Source organism: Electrophorus electricus, chromosome 13 (genome assembly GCF_013358815.1).
Source record: "Electrophorus electricus isolate fEleEle1 chromosome 13, fEleEle1.pri, whole genome shotgun sequence".
In the NCBI taxonomy this organism is placed as follows: Eukaryota; Metazoa; Chordata; class Actinopteri; order Gymnotiformes; family Gymnotidae; genus Electrophorus; species Electrophorus electricus.
The window spans coordinates 9,983,816-10,005,045 of NC_049547.1; the positions used below are offsets into that span (position 1 = coordinate 9,983,816).

General features: G+C 43.3%; 2 protein-coding genes across 5 annotated transcripts; both read right to left on the minus strand.

Moving 5' to 3' along the window:
* Nucleotides 1-1,278: 1,278 nt before the first annotated feature.
* Nucleotides 1,279-4,387, minus strand: cfl2 (cofilin 2 (muscle)). Its single transcript, XM_027013205.2, has 4 exons — nt 4,276-4,387; nt 2,616-2,923; nt 2,386-2,462; nt 1,279-2,232 (listed from the first exon to the last, which is right to left on the minus strand). The coding sequence occupies exons 1-4, from the start codon at nt 4,276-4,278 to the stop codon at nt 2,120-2,122; spliced, it is 501 nt and encodes a 166-aa protein (XP_026869006.1). The 5' UTR covers nt 4,279-4,387; the 3' UTR covers nt 1,279-2,119.
* A 392-nt stretch (nt 4,388-4,779) lies between these two features.
* baz1a (bromodomain adjacent to zinc finger domain, 1A) lies at nt 4,780-20,939 on the minus strand. 4 transcript variants are annotated; one of them, XM_027013177.2, is made up of 28 exons: nt 20,843-20,939; nt 20,357-20,507; nt 18,998-19,276; nt 17,122-17,280; nt 16,926-17,024; nt 16,678-16,765; nt 16,439-16,573; nt 15,507-15,594; nt 15,199-15,365; nt 14,961-15,056; nt 14,735-14,873; nt 14,419-14,565; nt 13,677-13,772; nt 13,251-13,475; nt 12,503-12,668; nt 12,082-12,195; nt 11,882-11,979; nt 10,802-11,341; nt 9,207-9,370; nt 8,802-8,944; nt 8,060-8,208; nt 7,842-7,922; nt 7,342-7,589; nt 7,064-7,260; nt 6,625-6,953; nt 6,240-6,415; nt 5,855-5,942; nt 4,780-5,728 (listed from the first exon to the last, which is right to left on the minus strand). In XM_027013177.2, the coding sequence occupies exons 2-28, from the start codon at nt 20,467-20,469 to the stop codon at nt 5,556-5,558; spliced, it is 4,497 nt and encodes a 1,498-aa protein (XP_026868978.2). In that variant the 5' UTR covers nt 20,470-20,507; nt 20,843-20,939; the 3' UTR covers nt 4,780-5,555. The 4 variants fall into 4 exon arrangements, with proteins under 4 accessions (XP_026868978.2, XP_026868979.2, XP_026868980.2 ...); XM_027013178.2 differs by having other exon boundaries at nt 20,728-20,939; XM_027013179.2 differs by having other exon boundaries at nt 6,240-6,412; nt 20,357-20,939.
* Nucleotides 20,940-21,230: the final 291 nt, after the last annotated feature.

The window sequence follows — 21,230 nt, forward strand, 5'->3', positions numbered from 1 at the left end:
TCTGACATAGAATGGCCATTATGTTCATTTAAATTTTCTTCAAATTAAAGGAAATACTAGCTGAAAGCTTATAAACAAAGTGCTGATAAGTTTTGTGATACATTTTTACAAAGATGTTGGTCAAAGCTGTAGTTCACCTCTGCCCTGCAGTATGTACCTGCCTGTGCCTAAAGTCTGGGACGTGAGGTCAGTTTCAATTCCACAACTAGAACGTTCCTAAAGACACCAGTAGAGACTAGTGGTCAGAAGTCTTATAAACTGTACAGACTGAACTTCATATTTCCCTCTTCACAGGATTGCATTTTTAAAATGTTTTTGAGAAATGCAACCTTCATGATATACATTTTAAAAATGATACTAGATGTAGAAAGTCTGTGTAAGTAACCGTGGAGGTCTGGGTATGAAGACGTTCCCTTTAAATGTGCCGCTTCGGTTGCTTCCCACATTCCCTGGTGTGAAAAGTGCTCTTTGTAACGGCCGCCCCAGACACTTGGCTAGGCTTCCCTTTCGCAGCTCTTTGGAGACATGTTCAGTTTTGCCATCTGTGGACAACGATGACAGGACACAAAAGCATGTTGTCCATAAATAGCACTGAGCAGCAGAGGACTACTCACTGCTGGTGGATCAAATTCTCCAGTGGGAGCAGGAGCCCCTGGCCCCGAGCCTGACTCCTTTGCAAGAAACACCACCCCCCCCCCCCCACTTGCACAGAAACTCCTGCTCTATGCAAAATGCTGCACATGGTCCAGCAAAGCTTTCGAAATGTCAGGAAAGATACTGAGATTCTGACACAGATCAGAGCAGCTTCTCTGTGTGGCAACATGAAGCAGGTCAAGTAGGAAACAAAAAGTGATAAAAACAAAAAACAAGATGAACATACTTTGTTCATATCTAACCAAAACTATTACAGAAGTAGTGGGAGCTTTGTAGTGACCACTTGACATAAGCCTATGTACTTATATATGGCACAGGCTAAATGTATTATATATTTTTTTGATCATTTGTGTTCCACTTGCTGATGCTGAACTACCAAAATAGCTGAAGAAAAATACACAAAAGTACTAAACATAAATGAAACAAAAAAAAAAGCACAGAACGTATATCTTCAAAGTTTAAAAGACAGTTGTCTCATACCAGAGCACAGCTGAGCAGGTAAATGTTAAGATTATGTTGGAGCAAAGACTGGGTAACCCTGAAGAAGAAAGGGCATGAACAAGCCTGAATGTGCCCCAATGAAAAGCAGTACCATGAAACGTTGCCAAATGAGACAAGGCCATGTTGTATGCCACAAGGTTTTATTGCAAAGTGGCAACTTGGATCGATCTCAAAAAATGATGTTCCATTTAAGGCTACAAATGCAGATATTGCCATCTTTACACATACTTGCATTCTTTTTAGTGTTAAAAAAGAAAACAATAACCAAGCAGCACCCCCTTCTGCTTATTCAGTCCTGTACTGTACATCCAAATAGAAGCAAACCTCCAACAGAACAGTTAATATTGATCTGTCGTTGTCCATATGCATTACAGGAATGAAAACTGTGGAACTTCAATCCAGTGACAAACACAGGAATTCCATAGTCCCCTTGCCAGTTTTGTCTCAAATTGTAGTGTACAAACAAAAGTGCTTTTAAATCTGCATAGTATTAAATATGTGTTTGCCATGTTTAAGAAGCCAGATTAGGTAGAACAGTTCAAATAAATATTTCAAAACTCTGAGTGCAAAGTGCTTGCTATTGGTTAATGCATCCCTTTGAAGCATTACCAGAAAGCATTCTCACATCTGTTAAGGTAGAATACATCACCTTGGCAATAAATCATATAACGAGAAACTTTGAACATCTTATGCTTGCGCAGGGAGTACTGATAAATTATAATATTGATGCTTTTTGTTGTTTTTTGGCAAACCACTCTAGGAGAGAACTTTCCTTGGGACATACAAAAATTACCAGGAAAAAAAAATGTCAGCTGGCAATAAACTTGTAGATTCTTTGTTGATGTTAGCAACATTTCCTTCATATGAAAAAAGTAAAGACAACCTAAAACTATTCCTTCGAGGTCAAAAGATACAGCTGCTAAGAGAGAAAGCGTGTGGAATCCAGATGGCATGTCTTTACAGTTTACAATGGTCGCCCTTCCAGAGATACAACCACATTACCCCCCAGCTTCTCTGCTAGGGTCGAGCGGTCCTGGATGTCATCTAAGCCATTGACCTGCCATTCATGTTTGATACCTAAAAAGAGCCATATTAAAAGTATTAGCCTACCAAAAACCATATGAATTATAATAAAATGTATTTACCCAAACATTTTATAGGATAATACGGTAAACATACAAAAAGGTTTTTTATTTTTGAGATAACAATAAAGTATAGGGGAGGACTTACCTGTAAACTTCTTTTTAATGGCATCTTTAGAGCTAGCATATATCATCTTGCTTTTTAATGGTGCTCCTTCAGGAGCCCTGTATAGATACCACAAACATCATAAACATGCAACCTCCATATATGACAGGAAACCCACTATCATCACATATGACAAAGACATTGACATTAAGACATCAAATTGGTATAGTTTAAATCTTTAAAAAAAAAAAAAAAAAAAAGTGGCCACATACCAAAATATAAATACCAAGTCTTCCTTTTTTGATTCTTTCGTTTCATACGTGGCATCGTACAAGCCATATCTGCAGTCGTCCAGAGGTAGGAGCTTTACAAAGCAGGCATAGGGGTCATCAACTGTCTCTCCAATATCGCCAACTAGGATTTGCTTGCCCTCCTCTACAATAATCTTCTTCTTGTCTTCACTGAGGCAGAAAAGCACAGCTTTTTTGCGCTTTTTTACCTCATCTGAGGTTGAGGACTTTCGCACTTTCATGTCATTGAAGACTTTGATGACTTCATCATTAACAGTGACTCCTGAAGCCTGAAAGGGGTGTAAAATGGAGTCTCAGTGACTCAAAATATTTCATCTTAGATATGGCAAAGCTTAATATATATTAAAAAACTATTAAGATATATATTGTTTCCATTGAACAATGGATACTTACTTGGTATAAGTATCTATTCTTCATAATGTAAAAATAGCAACAATAAACAGAGACACGATGAATGACCTATATTGCAATAGTAAGCAGGTAAATCAGTCACACTCCAGTCTATTATGTCACTGGGACCAGAGCTGCACCATGGCCACTGCTACATACATATATCAGTTCCTCATCTAACTGGCTGACACTGCTCATGGTTAATATTCACGCTGTAAGAAGGATTGCTAACGGCAGTTTTAGTATCGAGTAGAGCCGAGTCATTCTGATTACACAGGACACTGCCTGGAAATCACTGATATGAGGTAGAGGGTACTCTTTGCAACATGCAATGATAATATTTACGAAAATGCTTTTTTCTGCTTGATAGGTCATTAGGGTCAGTATGCACATTCCGGTCAACCTGATAGTTTGGAAACGCACAGAAGTGTTTAATCATGACAACCTCTTTAACCAGTCGACGGTATGCTAGCTGGCTGGGTAGAACTCAGATGCCTGTCACACTCGTGAAAATCCGCATACCGTCCCGGGTGCGAGGCACAGCAGCTCGGAGAACTCGCAGAGCCCACTGTCTGTAGGGCCAGCTAAATCCTGTTCAGTCATGGAAACAAGCACCCTCCTTCAGTTAAAACGTTAACATAACTAGCTATCTAGATTATTGATTTAAACGCGTTAAGGGAATTTTCGGGAGGAATACCCCTGATCTGACAGTTAGTGTTAATTTGGTCAACACTATAGGCTAAACGCTCTGTCGCAACAGATCAGTCAGTGGCCATAGTAACTTACCTGCCTAGCTAATGCTAGCTTTAGCTACCAAATAAAAGAGCTGCTAGCAAGCGGGACAGCTTAAAAGTGATTACCGTTATAAACTAGCGGCTAAAATTAGGCTAAAATGGCCGCCTAGGACTCAAGGCCCTGTCCATGGCTATCCCAAACTGGAACTGATTTAATTAGCTATTGGCGAAACAAATAAGCTTGTACAAAAAAATAATTAATAAATAAATACCGCCACCGTCAATCCACGCAAATGTGTTGTTAGTTGGGTAGCTAGGTACTAATGGCACCGGCTCCCCATTAAGTGACATTCTAGTTGAGTGATTGGCCAAGAGTTGCCGACAAAAGTTAAATTACTCACTTTAGAATTGTTAAAATAACGTTCTGACTATTTATACAATAGTACACGGTGCGCAAACCAAAATGTCGTAATGTATAGTAAAGGCTGACGACTCACCATGCTGTCCGACGGCAGTTTGCGATTGAATGTTAATATTTTCTTGGTACTTCTGAGGGAATGTGAACAGCCGACCGCACGAGAGCGAGAGCGGGAGGGGGAGGGGGAGGGGGAGGGGGTAAGGCGCGTGGCAACCGCCGCACAGTCGCAGTGACGGGCAATGCAGTACTACTGCGCGAGGGAGCGTGCACCACCACCGCGCACAAATGCTGCAAGTGTGCTCCAAGTGTGTAATACATGTCAACGCTGAAGTAATCAGAACTTGCACTTACAAAACACAATGCAATTCAATTAATATACAGAACCTGTGTAAATACGATCGCCAAAGTGTAAAATTAACATTGCTTAACGAACATAACATTCTTAATTGCTATGAAATCAAGATTTGTTGAATTAGTCCTAGTAGTAAAACGGGAAGGCTGCAGGACATCTCTCCAACACCATCAGTAACACTGTGTCTATATGTATATATATATATATAAATATATTTAAACCACAACCAAGTATTAACAAAGGCAATTTATTTATTTATGAAAATGTACACAATAGTTGGAGAAGAGTTTAAAGTGGTGCAAGGGAAACAGCTGGGAAACCATGTTTCTACTGTTTGGAGGGGGGAAAAAACACTGATACTTTACAAAAAGGGAACAGTTTACAAATACAGACTATAAAAACAATCAAACCTTCATAAATAAAGCAAGTTGTCAAGTTCCAAATTATATCCGAAACTAAAATAAATAACCAATTAGTCACATGGAAAAGGAGTGGATTTTGGTTCCTATGTAGTGTTTAACCAAGCTACAGGGACCAGAAAAAAAATGTATTTTACTATTCACAACACAACAGATATGCCATTTGTTCCTTTGAATTCCAAGACTTAATTTATCATCAATGTATCACAGAATTATATGAAAAATCTATACAAACAGTAGTCTAGAAATGCAGTCAAGATACAAAATAAAAATGCACCATTTAGAGAGAATTTTAATAAAAACAAATCCTTTTTTTGTCCTGAGTCAATGTTAATGGAAAGAACTTTTCAAAAAACTCAGTGCAAATATATTTATTTCACAGCACAGGTTTGCCCTGTATCAAACAAAAACCAAAACCAACCAAAAAAAACAAAACAAAACAAAACAAAACAAAAAAACCTAGTTTTGGAAACAGTTCATTTGCATCTTATATGGATGATCAATAAATGGTGCCCTTTAGTAATCTAAAGGCCTCTGGGAAACAGGAGTGCTGGTTTTCATCCTGAGTCATTTCAGTGGGGTGCTGGTTCACATCCTAGGTCGTTTCTGTGGAGGGGTCATGCGGTCAGCCAGGCCAAGCTTCTGCAGCTCCGAGTGGAAGAAGCCCTGAAGCCGGAGGCCTGCCTTGGCCTCATTGGTGCTGCGAGGGTTGTACTCTAGACAGTTGGAAAACATCAGCTCCACATCCTCTATATACTCCGCTGGAAGAGTACAGAATGGCAGACATGAGAACTGACGGACTTCCCACTTGCGCTGGGGGCAGAGGTGAGCAAGTGGCATCCTTTAGCGTGGGAGTATAATCTTAGATATGTAATCAGATAACTTACATGCAGTTTGGTATTCACAGTTGTTGACCTTTTCCCGGATTGTACTCAAAGCAATGGGCTTTTTGATGATGCCATAGTAATCAGGTACCTGTGGATACAAAAACAAAGCCAGTGTGTCAAGTCTGAAACCTAAAAAGTAAAGTAAATCAAGAGAAAAAATACAAATAGTGCAAGGGAAAAAACAAAACAAAAAACAAAAAAAAAACAAGATATTAATTTGCATGATTGTTTCTGAGACATGGATAACCTGATATCCAGATTAGCAGTATCATTTAACTTTTTTCCTGACAAGTGACATTTTCAGGAACTCACTTTCAAGTTTAATACTGGGAGTAAATAAGTTTGACATTTTAAGTGGAGTAAAGCCTTCTTGTGTGCACTACACCTGAGTCCTGGACACCAGTTTCATAAAAGGCCAGCTGTCTTCATGCCTGACCAGGTCCACAGTGAGCTGTTCACAGGCTGAGAGCTCATGGACGCCGAGATTTCTCCCTGAGCTGCGGCGGCTGGAGGAGGAGCTGCCTGGGGCCAAGACCACCTTGACTTTAGGGGAGCCCTCTACTGGTGAGAGTACACACACACACACACACACACACACACAAAAACCAAAAACAAAACAAACACTTCAATGCTGCAAATTTTACCACGCATTCAATATACTTACATAAGCTTAAATATCACAGAATGTGTCCTGGAAACAACCAGTGTAAACATACACCACACAACAATACACAATTCCTTCTTTTTCCTCATATGTTAGCAGAAAATACCAAGGGGTCTTTTCCTGGAGCTGGTCTGGGCTGAAGTGGGGCTGGTGCTGCATTTAGCGGCGCTACCGCTGTTGCTGCTCAGAAGCTCCAGACTGAGGCGGGCACTAGAGCGGCTGCCAGGCCGTGGAGGAGGCTTGCCGTTGGACACTGGAGTGGCCTTCTTCCCTGAGCATCGGGAGCCTCCTCTACCTGCAGAGAGGCTCGGTTTGGGGACACTCTGCTGGCTGCGAGGTGTGGAATGATTCGATTCAGCTTGCTTGGATTTGCCACTCGACCTAGCACCTTTGGTGCCCTGAAGGGGAACTTTCACAGCAGCCTTCTTCATGACACTGCAAAAAGATTGGAAAACACCAAGGAATATTTGCAAGGGTGTCTGATTTCCTTTGTACTGGAGCGAGTGTATGAATTAATCTAAATACATCAAAGCTCAGCAACCAACCTTTCCTTCTCGTCCACTTCTGACGACTCTTCTTCGGACTCCTCCTCTTCCTCCTCAGACTCCTCCTCCTCTTCAGACTCCTCCTCCTGCTCCATATCCTCTTCAGAGTCGACAGAAGACCGCTGGCGGGAGTTCATGCGGCGAGAGCGTTGTTTGGGACGGCACTCTGGACAGTACCAGTCCTCAGTGGGAACAGCCTAGACAGCAAAGCACACAGCCATCAGTCTCTTAACTTCTCCGGAGGGGGGTTGGGGAAGTGCTGAATGGAGGTAGCGTGCCTTCAGCTTAGGCCGCACGCAGTAGATGTGGTGGCCCCGGTCACAGCCGTCACACAGCAGCATGTTCTCGCCGTCGCCCTTCTTGCGGCACACCTTGCAGCGGGCGTTCAGGATAGACTTGGCCCAGACCACGCTGCGCTCCAGGGTGGACAGGTGCAGGAAGAGCTGTGAGAGGCTGGAGCAGGACAGTAGGGACTCCCTCCAGCGCTCCAGCACTGTCCTCACCTGCCGCCCACACTCACTGCCATCTGCAAAGGAGAGGATGCAGACCCAGCCAGCCAGCCCACACACACACACACACACACACACACACACACACACACGAGAGGGTTAGCATTTTACACACCATCACCCAGGAATATGAGAACTCTGTTAGGATTCTGCTTTTTAGTAGAGCCAAGCTTAATCTGTGAATGGTGAAACAGCTCTTTTGCACAATAATCTATACATCTTGGAGACTCCTTAGGGGTCATTTCAGGTTCACAATATTAGTAACACACCATCCTTCTCACTGGACTGGTCTTCATCTTTTTTCTTTTCTTTTCTCTTTGTTTTTGGGTCTTTTTTGCCATCCTCATCACCTGGTATAAGACAGTTAATATTACAATATTTCCACATGTAACAGCAAACAGCACTAGGCATTCCTGACAATGTAATTACGCAAAAACAGGTACTTATGCCATTCCATCCCAGAGAACCAAGTTAAGGCGGGTCTTACCGAGCGGAGCTTTGAGGAACTTGCGCTCGATGCCCTGCTCTATCTGAGAGAGCGCATGTGCGAGGTAGTGCACGGTGGTGTTGACTGGCTGTGGCGTGCTGGCACTCGTGGACGCCACACTCTGGCTCTCGCTCTTCAGCTCCTGCAGCCTTGGGCAACAAAAACGGACACAGCGAGTTCCATGGTCAGAGGAGGCGTGCTGAACACAGCAAACGCCAACAGACCGCATGCCGTGTGGTACACACAGTGGTACAGACAGTGCCGTACTTCAGACACGGCAAGACAAGGGTAATAACATTAATATTACTGAGGAAAAGACTGTAGAAGGTTTACTGTTGCTACAGATATGCTCAGTCTGCATTTTTCACGCACCTTGAACATGCGCTTTCTAATGGTGACCTGACACTACTTTGGCTTTTTTCTGCTGCGGGCTGAACAGTTCTAAGCAGAGTGTAACCATTTCCTTGTGGATGAAATGCTTACAAAGCATTCTCAGCCTTGTTGCCTCAGCATGCCACAAGGTTTCAGACTGCTTTTTTTGTTGTTGTTTTTTTTAGTGCATTTAAGTTTCCAAAGTGCTACGGCACATTTAGTGCTACATTTAAGAGTCCAGGGGACGTTCTAGAGGTCTACGTCACATTTACCATTATGAGTGTTGTTTACTGTTGCATTTAAATGTTCCAGTGCGTTACAGCACATTTGTTGCTACACTGAAGATTCCAGAGCGCTACAGCACAGTTACCTGTCCTTCACTCTGATGTGGCTCTCGTCTATTTCCATGGCCTCTTCCTCACTGTTGAGGTCTCCGTTCTGCTTGGCCTCAGGACTCAGAAGGTCATAGGTGCTGTGCTCCAGCGCCGCCCGCCAGGTGCTCCTCTCCATCACCTACTCATTAGTGCAGAGAGCAGAACTGAGTATCTCTCATTCGCTCCTTTTCTCATGTCACACTCCAAACCAGCAGGAACAAACTCTCAAACGGCAAACTGTAGACCACTCAGACACTGAGCAATGGGCCAATCCACTTAGGATTTATATATGGAGCAATTCATCCTCTCAAACCACACCACGCTAACTCAAAAGGTCTTTGTTCATAATGAGAGTGGGCAGCGAGAGGAACTGGCTACCTCCAGGCAGCAGGCCAGCGTACCTTCACCACGCCAAGAGTTCCCTGATAGATGCGGTCCTCGATGTCCAGCAGCAGGTCCCTGAGCCGGGTCTCCATGTGCTTCTCGGCAGGTACTGTGGTGTCTGGAGCAGTGGGGCCATTCTTGGACTTCAGAGTGCTGCCTTTGGTCTCTGACAGTGCTTTAACTGAAAACAATTACATCGCCAATACTGAATGAGAGGGCATTCATATGAGTATTCACATGTAATTTATTTTATATCTTGCATCCTATACTGAGATGACCTCATTAATCACCACAAAACTAGAACGGGTAGCCACTGTTGTTTATTTTTGTCCAGGCTTCAACAACAATTGCCTGAATGCCCGGCGCAAGTAAAATATGACGTCGGGAGTGCAGCACGAAATATCACTTGCCCGGTTGGGCCAGTTCATGTTAGGGTGGAGGTCGCAAACTGTTAACGATGTAACTGATGACAAACTGAATATTTAATCCCTTGTCATGCAAAAAATAGTATCACCCATTCATGCATCCAGTCAAAACAAACCAATGGCTTTATCTGTTGATAAACAACCTCAGAGTGGTGTGTGCAGGAAAATGGTGAAGCACAAATTCGAAACAAAGCGAGTCCACAGCTTCATTTGCTCATGGGTCGATTTTGACCCCTCTATGCCTGATATGTACTGCAATGTTTGTAGGGAACAACAAGGCAGATAAAGTCGACACATCTGTCAATGCGTACGGCAGTGTGAAAAAAAACTAAAACGCTAGTGCGCCTGGGCCACTGGACATGTGCAAACAACAAATAAATAATGAAGCTCATTCCAAGTTAATTAAAACATCATATCGCAGGGTTAAAAGAGAAAGGTGTTTAATATGAAAAAAAGAAAATAAGTGAAAGTATATTGTGAGAATGGACACTTATTTCAAGAATAAATAAACTTTAAACAAATTTGTTCATGTTTGCTTATTTATATGTGAATAATGTTTTAAAGTAAAAAAAAAAAAAAGATTTGTTTGGGATAGTAGAAATGTGGTTTGGGACAATGAATTTTCTGGTCACTTGGAAAAAATGTAATGTTGAAAAGTTAAATGTCGTTGCCTTTCACTGGAAGGGGTGGAACTGGATAAATTTCTGATCAATCAACACAGACAAACAGATTGTGGCCAGCCAGGCTGGAGCCCTGGTGACGTGCTACCTACTCCACCTAGTGGTAATGAATGGCAGCGTTTCTTTGTGATTCCAGAAGATGAGAAGACCAAAATATCTTGTTTCCTAATCAGCTCTGATTTTGCCTCTATATTCAACACCACAGAACACAACAGACCAAAATAGCCAATGTTCCTGCATCAGATGCATATCTGTGCATGTCTGAACACAAATCTTTTCAAATCCATTTATTCCTGTCTGATAATGGGGAAAGGGAAGCTATCCTTCATGCCCTGTCCTGTGAAACACTGTGTGACGGTGTTTGGAGAAACACTGCTACTATAACCCTCAGTTTATTACACCACCTGACTGTTTTTATCTCAGCATGGGTGAGCAACTGTGTCCCCTTCATTTGTCCTGAAGTACTGATGTGTGATTTTGTGCAGTGGCTTCTTGATTCAAGCTCACCCGAGTGGTTGTAGCGTTCGGCCACACAGCTGCTGAGCAGCAGTGAGATTCTCTGCTTGTCCTGCTGCAGGGCTTCTTTGAGTGCACTCTCGCGGCGGCCTCGCGCGTTCAACGCCTCGATCAACTGTTCCAGCTCCGCCGGCGTGCTGTACAACGCCCAGTGGTTGGGCCTGTTCACCGGGGGCGAGGTGTTCGGGTGCAGGCTAGGCTCCCCCGCCAGCTCGTCGCTCTTCACTGGACTCTGGAGCAAGGCGAGCTCCTCCTGCTTGGGCTCGGCAGCAGGCCGCGGCTCCAACATGTCCTCGGTGAGGCCGAAGAAGTCCTCCTCCACGAAAAGGGCCCCAGCAGAGGGAAAGATCCAGTAGCGGCGGTAGAAGCGATCGCGGCCCAGCGGCAGGATGTAGGTGCAGGCTGCCGCCTTGTGGATGCGCTCCTGGAGCTCCTTCTCCTTCAGCTGCTGGTGCTGGAGCTCCTCCAAACTCAGACCCTCCTTCACCTCCTCCTCACCCGCTGCTTTCTCTTTGGGACTGCTGCTTTTAGCTGCAGAGTGAAACATCCGAGCCATGTGTCTTCAACCGGAACCTTAATGCTCTGATTACAGTTTATGTTTCATTGACAGAATGAATACTGCTACTGTTTTTCGCACAAAGTTAACCCAAACAGCTAAGGCGTACTAATCCACACAATCTACTGTTATTCAGGAAGTGGAAAAACAGACAGTAGAACTACAGGTAGGCGAAGTATTTTGCAGCTATCTGAGGAAATTATTTATAGATTTCAGTCTAGCCCCAGTTGTGTACAAAACTATTCTAGAAAATCAGTGCATTCAAATGTGACCAGAATTAGACACAAAACCCATACGTTTTGGTAGCCTTGACAGAATGAGGAAATGGGATAAAACAAAGGTGACCTTTGAGGAGAGGGGAAAAACAAACAAAAAAAAAGCTCCCACAAAAACACCACCCTCCACCTCCCCATACAGGCATTAAGGAATACTTGATGGGCATCATCAGTACTGTGGTGGTGGTATGCAGAAAAAGGGTTAATATTCCACACTGACTCTTCTTAAAGGAACAGTACCTATCTTAGATTTGCCATGCTGCGCATGCTCCCCTTCGTCCTCTGCCTGCTGATCAGCATGACTCTCCTGACTTTCCGTACTCGTGTCCATTTCCTCTCTGCAAAGGACGAACATTGCAATGCTCAGGTGTTGAGTGTGAAGTTCTTGATTGAGCTGCTCTGTTCTGTGGTGGAGGGAGATCACTCCACTCTGGTCTTACCCTGCTACATCTATGCCATTCCTACTCAGTCCTTCCTCCTCTCTGAGTTTTTCATGTTTCTCTTTGAGTTTCAGTTCCTGTTCTCTCAGCTTCTCTTCCTTTCTTTTACGAACCCTGACAGTACGAGAAAAATGAGTAATGAGAAAAATATCACACATTCACACATGCCCCTTTTCAATGTGATTACTACCCAAGGCAGGTTTTCCATGTTTCCATGAAGTGTGAATGTACATACATGTCTGAGAAATGTATGGGGGTGGGTTGGGTTTGAGGAATATCCAATGGCAGTTTCCGCTCATCACTGTAGTGATGTTCAGCTGTGTCGGTGTAGATCTGTGATAGTGTGTTGGCAATTTCCTCCTGCAATCTCTGTAGTGCTGTTTATCAGTGAGTGTGTACGCACACATGCATGTGTATGCACCTGTTAGCAGCCTCCTCTCGCTCCCTGCGGTGCCGTTCAGCTTTGATTTCCCGGAGCTCCATTCTGGCCGCTCTCTGCTCGTCTGCACTGTCTTCAATGAAGTCTCGCGTAGAGACCAGTGTGAGAAGCTTCCCACAAAGAGCATGCAGGATCTTTAGTTTCTCCCCTACCATCACAGACACATCCGTTACCAGCCAGTCACGGCAAACTGGCCATCCAGATTACAGACACATCCGTTACCAGCCAGTCACAGCAAACTGGCCATCCAGATTACAGACAAATCCGTTACCAACCAGTCACTACAAACTGGCCATCTAGATTACAAACAAGCACATCAATTACCAACCAGTCACTGCAAACTGGTGATCAAGATTACAAACACCTTGAGTGAGTGCAGCCAGAGAAGGGATTTGAGGCTCCAAGTGACAGGTGACACTGCAACCTCACAAACACTGCTGGTAGAGCTCCAACAGCTATGGACTGATTCTCTGCTGCATTAGTAATACAGCTCAACCCGCAACCATGACCTGTTGAAAGCTGCCACTAATGGCCTGCATTCTCCTGCTTCTGCCCGTTTCTATGTAAGCAACATCCTTAGCGGCACATTTTCTGCTGAGCAAGGCTGGAAAGGTTTTACCAACACAGGCTGCCATTACTGCCCTCTCAGAGAAGTAGGGCACCAATATACTGCAGGCCATCCAAACTATCCTGCCACAGTTTCTTATTATACCCTCACAGAAGAACCTACCAGGCTGGAGATCATAGACCGCAGTGCAGGAGAGCTTCTTGAGCAAGCTGGGCTGTGAGAGGCGGAGCTCCACGCAGGGGTCGTCTGTCGAGCCGAAGCCGCCCTGCTTCTGATAGCGGAACTTGGCGTTGGCGGAGCTGCATTCGGCCCCCGAGGCCAGGATGTGCAGCCGCAGGATCTCGGACAGAGTGCAGCTGTCCAGATCCAGCTGCTTCAGACTGCAGCCTGGAGAGGGGAATGGGAGAGAGGCACGCCACACATGTCAAAACCCAGCCTTGTAAACTTTCACTTTAAAAGAGAGATTCTGTCCATAAATAAAAAGGGAAATCTTTTGAATCTGTATGGAGGCCTAAGCTGAAAACCAAACAAGCGCTCAGACACACAGATGCAGAGAGGCAGCATGCACACACACAGACACAGCCTCACCCTGATGGAGCTGGGGCCAAGCAGCAGCCAGGGAGGCCACTGCAGTGATGGCTGACTGTGTAGGGTCCACATCCTCATCCAGAGCCTCGCTCAGATCTAACATACACAGACAATCATAATGAAGAAGAAGAAGAAGAAGAAGAAGAAGAAGAAGAAGAAGAAGAAGAAGGAGGAGGAGGAGGAGGAGTCATGCCCTCTGCAGATGTAAAGTGGAATGACTGGAACTGCCCCGACTTAGTGTTCAAAGGCAAAGTCAACACAGACATTCCTTCCCACTCACGTGCTACAATTTATATAAAACAACAGTGCAAGCAGACAATACAACGTACAGTAATAACAGAGCCCAGTAGAGTATATGTTAAACTGTGGGAAACAGGGTGGGTGGATTACTAACGCACATTATTCAGGGATAGAACTATAGCCAAATACATGTGTTGCATGAGCCCAATAAGGGTGGCCTCTTCACAGGCCTGTGGAGCCTTTCAGACAGCATCTCAAAGTCAGTGCTAGTTTCACCAGTCTATAAATGTGTTATGACACTGGCACAGTGCAACAAATCACCTGGGCCTACTGTGTTTTGAAAGGCCAGCATATCAGTCAGGTAGACCCCCCCCCCCCCACCCCATTTATTAATATTCCAGGGCTCTTATTACATTCAAGCATTCAACAATCATCAAGTTTAAAGGAAGCAGAGAATCCCAAAGCTTTCAATGTCTAGCAGTGCCAGGTGGTGAACTCTGACCTTTGGTGTCGGCTTCAGCCACCTGCTCCCGGGCCACCTCTTCTTGTTCCTCGGCCTGTGCCTGGAAAATGGCGGACAGGAAGAAGAAGAGCAGCTCGCAGAGTGGCCCCTCTGGGTCACAGCCCACCAGCGCCTCCTCCAGGACTTCTGTTAACGTAAACAAACAACAAGCCTTCCCATCACTACTGCAGGGAAAGGTCTGCAGCCTGCACACACTAGTCAGTGTCAGCGCTTTTATAGTTGCAATGTTTCAGCTCCAGCTGAGCTCTTCAGCCAACGGCTCTGCACACACAGATAGTGGTAATAGGTCCCTCACCTAATGTGATGCCATCAGGAAATTCATCCTTCAGGTCAAAGAGTTCTCCGAATGCCTTCAGGAACTCTAGCACCATCAGGGCATCTCCAAACAGCTCTGGAGGCAAACGGGTCTTCACTGGCAGTGGTTGCGGTAGCTCCTACACAAACACACCCCCAGTTTCTTCCCTTGCAGACACAAGGATAGTAATATGTGGTAATCTGTGAAGGAGAGAGCACACTCCTACCTTCAGGTCATCACACTCCATGTCCTCGCGAGGTTTACTCCACAACTTCAGCCGTTCAGCATATTTTTTCTTCTCCTCCTTCAGCTTTTCTCGCTCCTGAATATAAACATAATATAAACCCTAAATGCTTACCGATCACAGAATAACACTTAAGAACATTAATGAGTATGATTACTATATTAATTTATTTCCCGATCACTGAATCATCCATGTCTTTTTTTAAAGCTGTTCAACTCACTCTTTCCTTCTCCACCTTCATCCGTTCTTTCTCTTCTTTCCGTTTCTGTTTCTCTTCTTCCACCTGTCTCTTAAGCTCTTCTTTCCGTCTTTCTCTGTCCTCTCGTTCCTTTTTCTTGGCTTCCAGTAAATCTTCTCTCTCTCTCTTTAATTTTGCCTTTTCATGCACTGAATGAAGGTGAAAATATTCATGACTCATCTCTATAGACCACAGTGCACCAAAGTTCTGATAACCCAATATGCAACTTTAATGATAGATCATTTAAATTTTAAGCGAGTAATGATGAGAATGTATTATTTAAGGCTTACACATAGCCATCATTTCTTCTTTTTGTTGCAACAGTCTTAACTTCTCTTCAGAAGCTCGCATTACGCTTGGTCCCTCGCTGTAATTCACCTGAACAAAAATAAATGTGACTTCCATTTAGCACACAAAGAAACCCAGGCTTCCGTTAACTTGCCTCCGTCAACCAAATTTCTAAAAACACAAACAATCAGCAGCAGTGTTTGCTTCATATTTTTATACTGAAGTTGAAACTGCACTCCACATTACAGACCTCTTGTGGTTGATAACTGACATAACTGCTCTAAAGAGGAACCAAACCAGTTTGGCATGATCTTTCCAGACACATCCTCAACCTTGCCAGCTTCTCTCTGCAAGCTATCCAGGCTCTAAACCAAGTGAGCAATTAAGACTACCTCCCTCACACACACACACACACACACACACACACACACACACACACACACACACACACACACACACACACACACACACACACACACACACACACACACACACACACACACACACACACGACTTTCCTTGAGCACCAACTACTGATATTTATCTTCCCCTGCTCTAAAGCTCAGCAGTACGTTACATATTCACTTTACACGTTTTGGACTCTGCACTTTACTCTCAACTATGCTCATCCCCACACTGCACACTACTGAAAATTCTATGCATTTCTATTGTTTATATTAAGTATATACTGTAATTATAAAAATAGAGTGGAATGTAGATATATCTACCCTTTTATACTTTAGATATTCCATCCTTAATTTTTTATTAGCGTTTCATGGGAGCAGGCAGTTGCCGAAGCATTTCACTGCTAGTTGTACCGGGCTTGACTATGCATGTGACAACCTCTGATTTGACATCCTTATGCTGAGACCATAGCCTCCTCAGACACATCCTTGTGCTGATACTTGTAGGACTGAATTGCAGGTCCACCCACCTCCCTTGGAGACTTGGCGTTCGGGTGACGACCTCTGGCTTTTCCAGTATGGCTGAAGTCAAAAACCGGGGGTTCATCCGGGAAGAAGTTAGAGAAACTTTGCTCTGACATCTTATGTTTTGCAACTGTTGCTGGCTAAAAGTAAAAAAAAACAAAAAACTACTGAACACACTGTTCATAAGAGTAAGGATGTGATCAAATCAAATTAAACCACACAGCATAGGACTATAAAGGCATACTTTAATTCTGATGGTCCCATTCATTGGTTCACAATGTTGTTTAAGGAGCAGCTTCAGCCTTTCTCGAGTAAATACATTCTTCTTACGACTACAGTGAAGAGCCAATGAGAGAGAGCTGCATTAGTGGCAGTTAGTAGCATTAAAAGATAATAATTCAATAGCAAAACTAACTTTGGGCTACACAGACACAATTTTTCCTAAGTTTAAAAAAAGTAGTCTTTAACCAAATTAGAATCATGTATACTCACGTAATCTGAGAAGCTTTCAAGAGTATGGGTTCACAACCCTCTGGGTACACAGGTCGAACCTTATACTTAAACAAGGATGGGCTAATGGCCTTCCGTTTCCTGTTTCAGCAAACAAGGACAAGAAGCCCAGCTCAGTAACAAGCGCACAACCAACTTACACAGACCTTCCAGAGAGACAGAACTCCCGTGCACTCACCCACTGGGTGTCATTTTGGGGGATTTGGGGGAAGTGATAATGCATTCGTCATCGCTGTCACTGATGACGATTGAGTCGCCCTCCATGTGGTGTTTGACATACCCATTCACTGTCCCATTAGTATGGGGAGGAATAACCTCCAAGATTTGGCAGTGTTGCCTGTGGAACAGGACAAACATAAAAAAATATGCATCAAACATATGAAGAACTCAAAAAGGTTTTAGTACATGTTTCTAGCAAATTGCCATTTTGATTGCTTATATCTTGTGACATGTTTTGATTAAGTGAATAACAGCTAAATAAACAAAGCAATAAGACATAACCAATACATATTGTTTTCACTGAGGACAAATAAACTTTACCTCTTTTTAACATTTCAGTACAACTGCACTCCCAATAATTATGTGTGGAAATTGATTAACCCACGGCCTGCACCAGCAAATCCAAAATAACAGAACTCAAAAGTCTTGCTGGTCTATGCTGTTAAGTGCAGATGCATGTAAGCAATGGCCTAGCCTATCAGCAAGCAAAGCCACAGAGCTCCAGCTACAGACATGTCACTGTGTCCCAAACTGCCTCTCAAAAAGCAGAGGTAGCCTATCAGAATGCCTCTTTTAGCTCCGCCCACACACTTCTATTATCTCCAAATGGCAGCTTATGATGGCTGTCTGGGATCTGCTCTCACAGAACAAGTGAGCTCTCCAATACTGACACAGATCTCTGATACTCATCAGTTCAGAAATAATTCTCTGATGTTAACTAACTCTTCAGGCCAAGAGTAGGCTTACTGTTCCGTGTGTGCGATTAGAACAGGAGTGGGGAGTTTTGGCAATTCTACCATACTTGTTTTTTCCCCCCAAGGCCTGACAACAGAAACTGTTTAAAGGATTCACAGATTCATAACTACAAAAGAGAGGGTTTCTATTTTTGCAGAACAAAGCAATAGGGCCAACACACTCCCTCATATGAACTCACTTCTGGGAATGTTTAGAACTACTCTAAAATCAAATTTTCCAGTGCAAGGAATTCTGCCCTGTTTTTTTCCCTTTCTTGAGTTGTTCATCTCAACATGAACAAAATGTTTCCCCACCTTCTAATGTACATTTTATCAGTTTAATTAAAAGTGCATGTTCAGTCAGAAGTGACAATCTAACAATCTTATGATGACTATTCACCATTTGGTACTTAATTTCTTCCTTTTTTTAACTGTAAAATGTGGAAACTATTATTACTCAGTATATTAGTAATTCAGTGCCCAAAACACCCCATTGCAATTGGCACATTAAACTTTATCATAAAAGTCATATAAAAATTTAGTTTAAAGAAAAATCTATCAGTGTTGTAAATATTAAATAAAATAATCTGACAATTGATTTCTAGCAATGCTATGAACACTGCACCAACTTGATACAAAAAACAAACAAACAGTTGAGCTACACAGTCAAAAACTGTCTGAGAAAATGTCAGTTTAACAACCTCTGGAAGCAAAACACTAATTTCTTGTTTATTCCTACACAACGTTCTTGTAAGCAATACAGATATGGAACCAGACTTAGTGATAAGAAGTGAAGGCCAACAAAAGATTGTGACATCTTTTCTACAGTAGCTAGCTGCACTGGTGTTTTTTTCCCTAATTGTGTCATTACAAACCATGTGAACAGTAACACCACTAGCAATGAACCACAATGAAGCATCTTAGAAGACAAAAAAAAAGAAAAAGCTGAAAACACACAAAACCACACACACTTTAAAAGAAAATTGGCTATGTGCTAGATCTTTTGGGACAAGGAAAACAAACAGCTGTCAATGTATGAGTTTATATATACATTATATTAATAAACCAGTACAGTGAGCAAATGAAAAACAGGTACATTACCTTGCACCAGCGCGACCTACAATAATCACCCTCTCCCCGGGAAAGAAGCGCTCTTTGACGAAGGAGTACACATCATCACATATCTCATGCAGCCTCGTGCGGTGTGTAAGAGCAGCCAGGTGCAGGAGTGGCAGCACCAGGGATGTTGGGAAGCTCTGGAGGTTGAGCTTGGCTTTCTTCTCGCTCTCCAATGCCTCCTGGTAGGTGAGACCAGGCTTACCTGTGACAGCACAACTCCACACCAAACTGTTACAGAGGATTGTCCTCTCAAAGAATTCCCTGTTGGAAACAGTACATCACCAAGAATTAGCTATTAACTCTGGCAAGGTTGACATAGAGCATGGGTGTGAACAGGTGAATTAGTGTACTACACAGAACTTAAATGATTATGACATTTAAAAAGTAGGTCTGAAATTCAGACAGTGTCAATTCATGGAGGACTATATTTTGAGGTCACCACACTGTGAGAAAGTCGTGGACATTGCTTGTATTTGCAATTGGCAAAAAAAAAGATCAGTCTGTGATCAAAACATTTATCTTAACATACGAAAGTCACAAAAAACACCTCTTACATTCAAACTAGCCGATCATGAGTGGCAATGACGTCCACATAAACATACTAGATAGCTATGTTGTTTTCTCGTTTTGCAGTAATTGCATTTGTTAACATGTACTGGTCTCGTTTAGTTCCGTCACTTTAACAAGCGTAGGAACCGTCCTGCCGTTAAAAGGGCTGCATCCCATAGCTGGCTCATGGCCTCCCAACAATACCTGCTACCACGTTTCTAGCTTACTTAGCTAAACACCCCGTGAGTGGCGAGAAGTTGTCGAGCCTCGCTAATTACACACACCGCATCCCTGCCAACCGAGACAGGCGCTCCTAAACTTCGTCGACTCCCCAAGGAAGCTCGCCATACGCAGGTTTTCACTTTTAAAGCTCAAGCGTCCACTTTATGCCAAAACAAGAAAACTTACAACCCGTAGTAGCTCTGAGAGCTATAAAGCTAGCGAGCAGCACTCCACCCGCTGTGTCAAGGGCCTGTGGAGGATGAGTAACTAGGACTAGCGAGCTATGCTAACTTACACCTGCCCGTTCATTATTAGCGACGGATTTAATCCTTACCCAAAATAAACCAAGTGAATTCTAGGTTATGGCAGAGGCGACAAACAGGGTAGCTGTAAAATCAATAAGAATGACTAGTTGACCGGTCGACTAGATGAAACAAACTTTCCAGGTCGCCTTCGACTGTCACTCTTGTCCCACTTCATAACAGTTTGATGCGCTTAGCCTGCTAGCTAGATGCTAGTTAACTTAGCTCGTACGCCGAGAAGTTACACTGAGGCAGAAGCATCACTCACTCGTAGGTCCTGAAGATTTCGTGTGTTACTTTACAAAGGAAAACTTCTTCGTCTGGCTTTAGATCAGCGGGAGGTTTCTGCCTCGCGAACGGCTTTTTGTGAAGAAGCGGCATCTTTCTTTATCTCGGCGTCTTTGCTGTTGGTGGAGTGCCTTACATATTTTTTTTTAAAAAAAGGAGGGAAATAGAAAGTGAGAAATCTTTAATCCTGAGTTGACGGGGTTTAAACAAAAACTCCTTTATGTCGTCAAACGAACTATCCAACGATTATGACGTGGGAACTATTTAAAAGAACAGCGATAAACTACGACGATGTTGAAGAGGAAACCCAGCCTTTGTTAATGACACGGCTCCCAGTCACACTCAGCCTACATGGAAATGTGCTTCTCAATGACTTCGGCTGTAGCCAACCTCAAATGTAAAAAAAAAAAAAAAAAAAATCTGTAGGAGAAAGTAATATCCAAAAATACTAAAGAAAAAAATATACCTTTACCAACTGTGTAACGCGGAAAACAATCCGCACCGGAAACAAATAAGAAAACTGGATTTGCCCTAGTTACTTCTTCGAGCAGGCTGAGCGTGTTGACGACAAGTTTTGATCCGCTCTAGTTCAGTTACGGACAAGGAAGAAGTGGGTGGAGCTTAACAGAATTCTGTTATCCGATTGGTTATTTCTGACGCCATTCGCATGACCACGCCCAATGTTTAGGAAGGGAAATGGGAATAAGGGATTTCATAACAAAGCTGCACCTACTGTGTAATTACTTTTTTCAGTGTTACATTAAATATTTATTCATGTTTAAATAAACGAGGAAAGAAATTACGCCTTGATCGCATACAACAAAAACAGATTCCATTTAAAACTGTTTGCATTT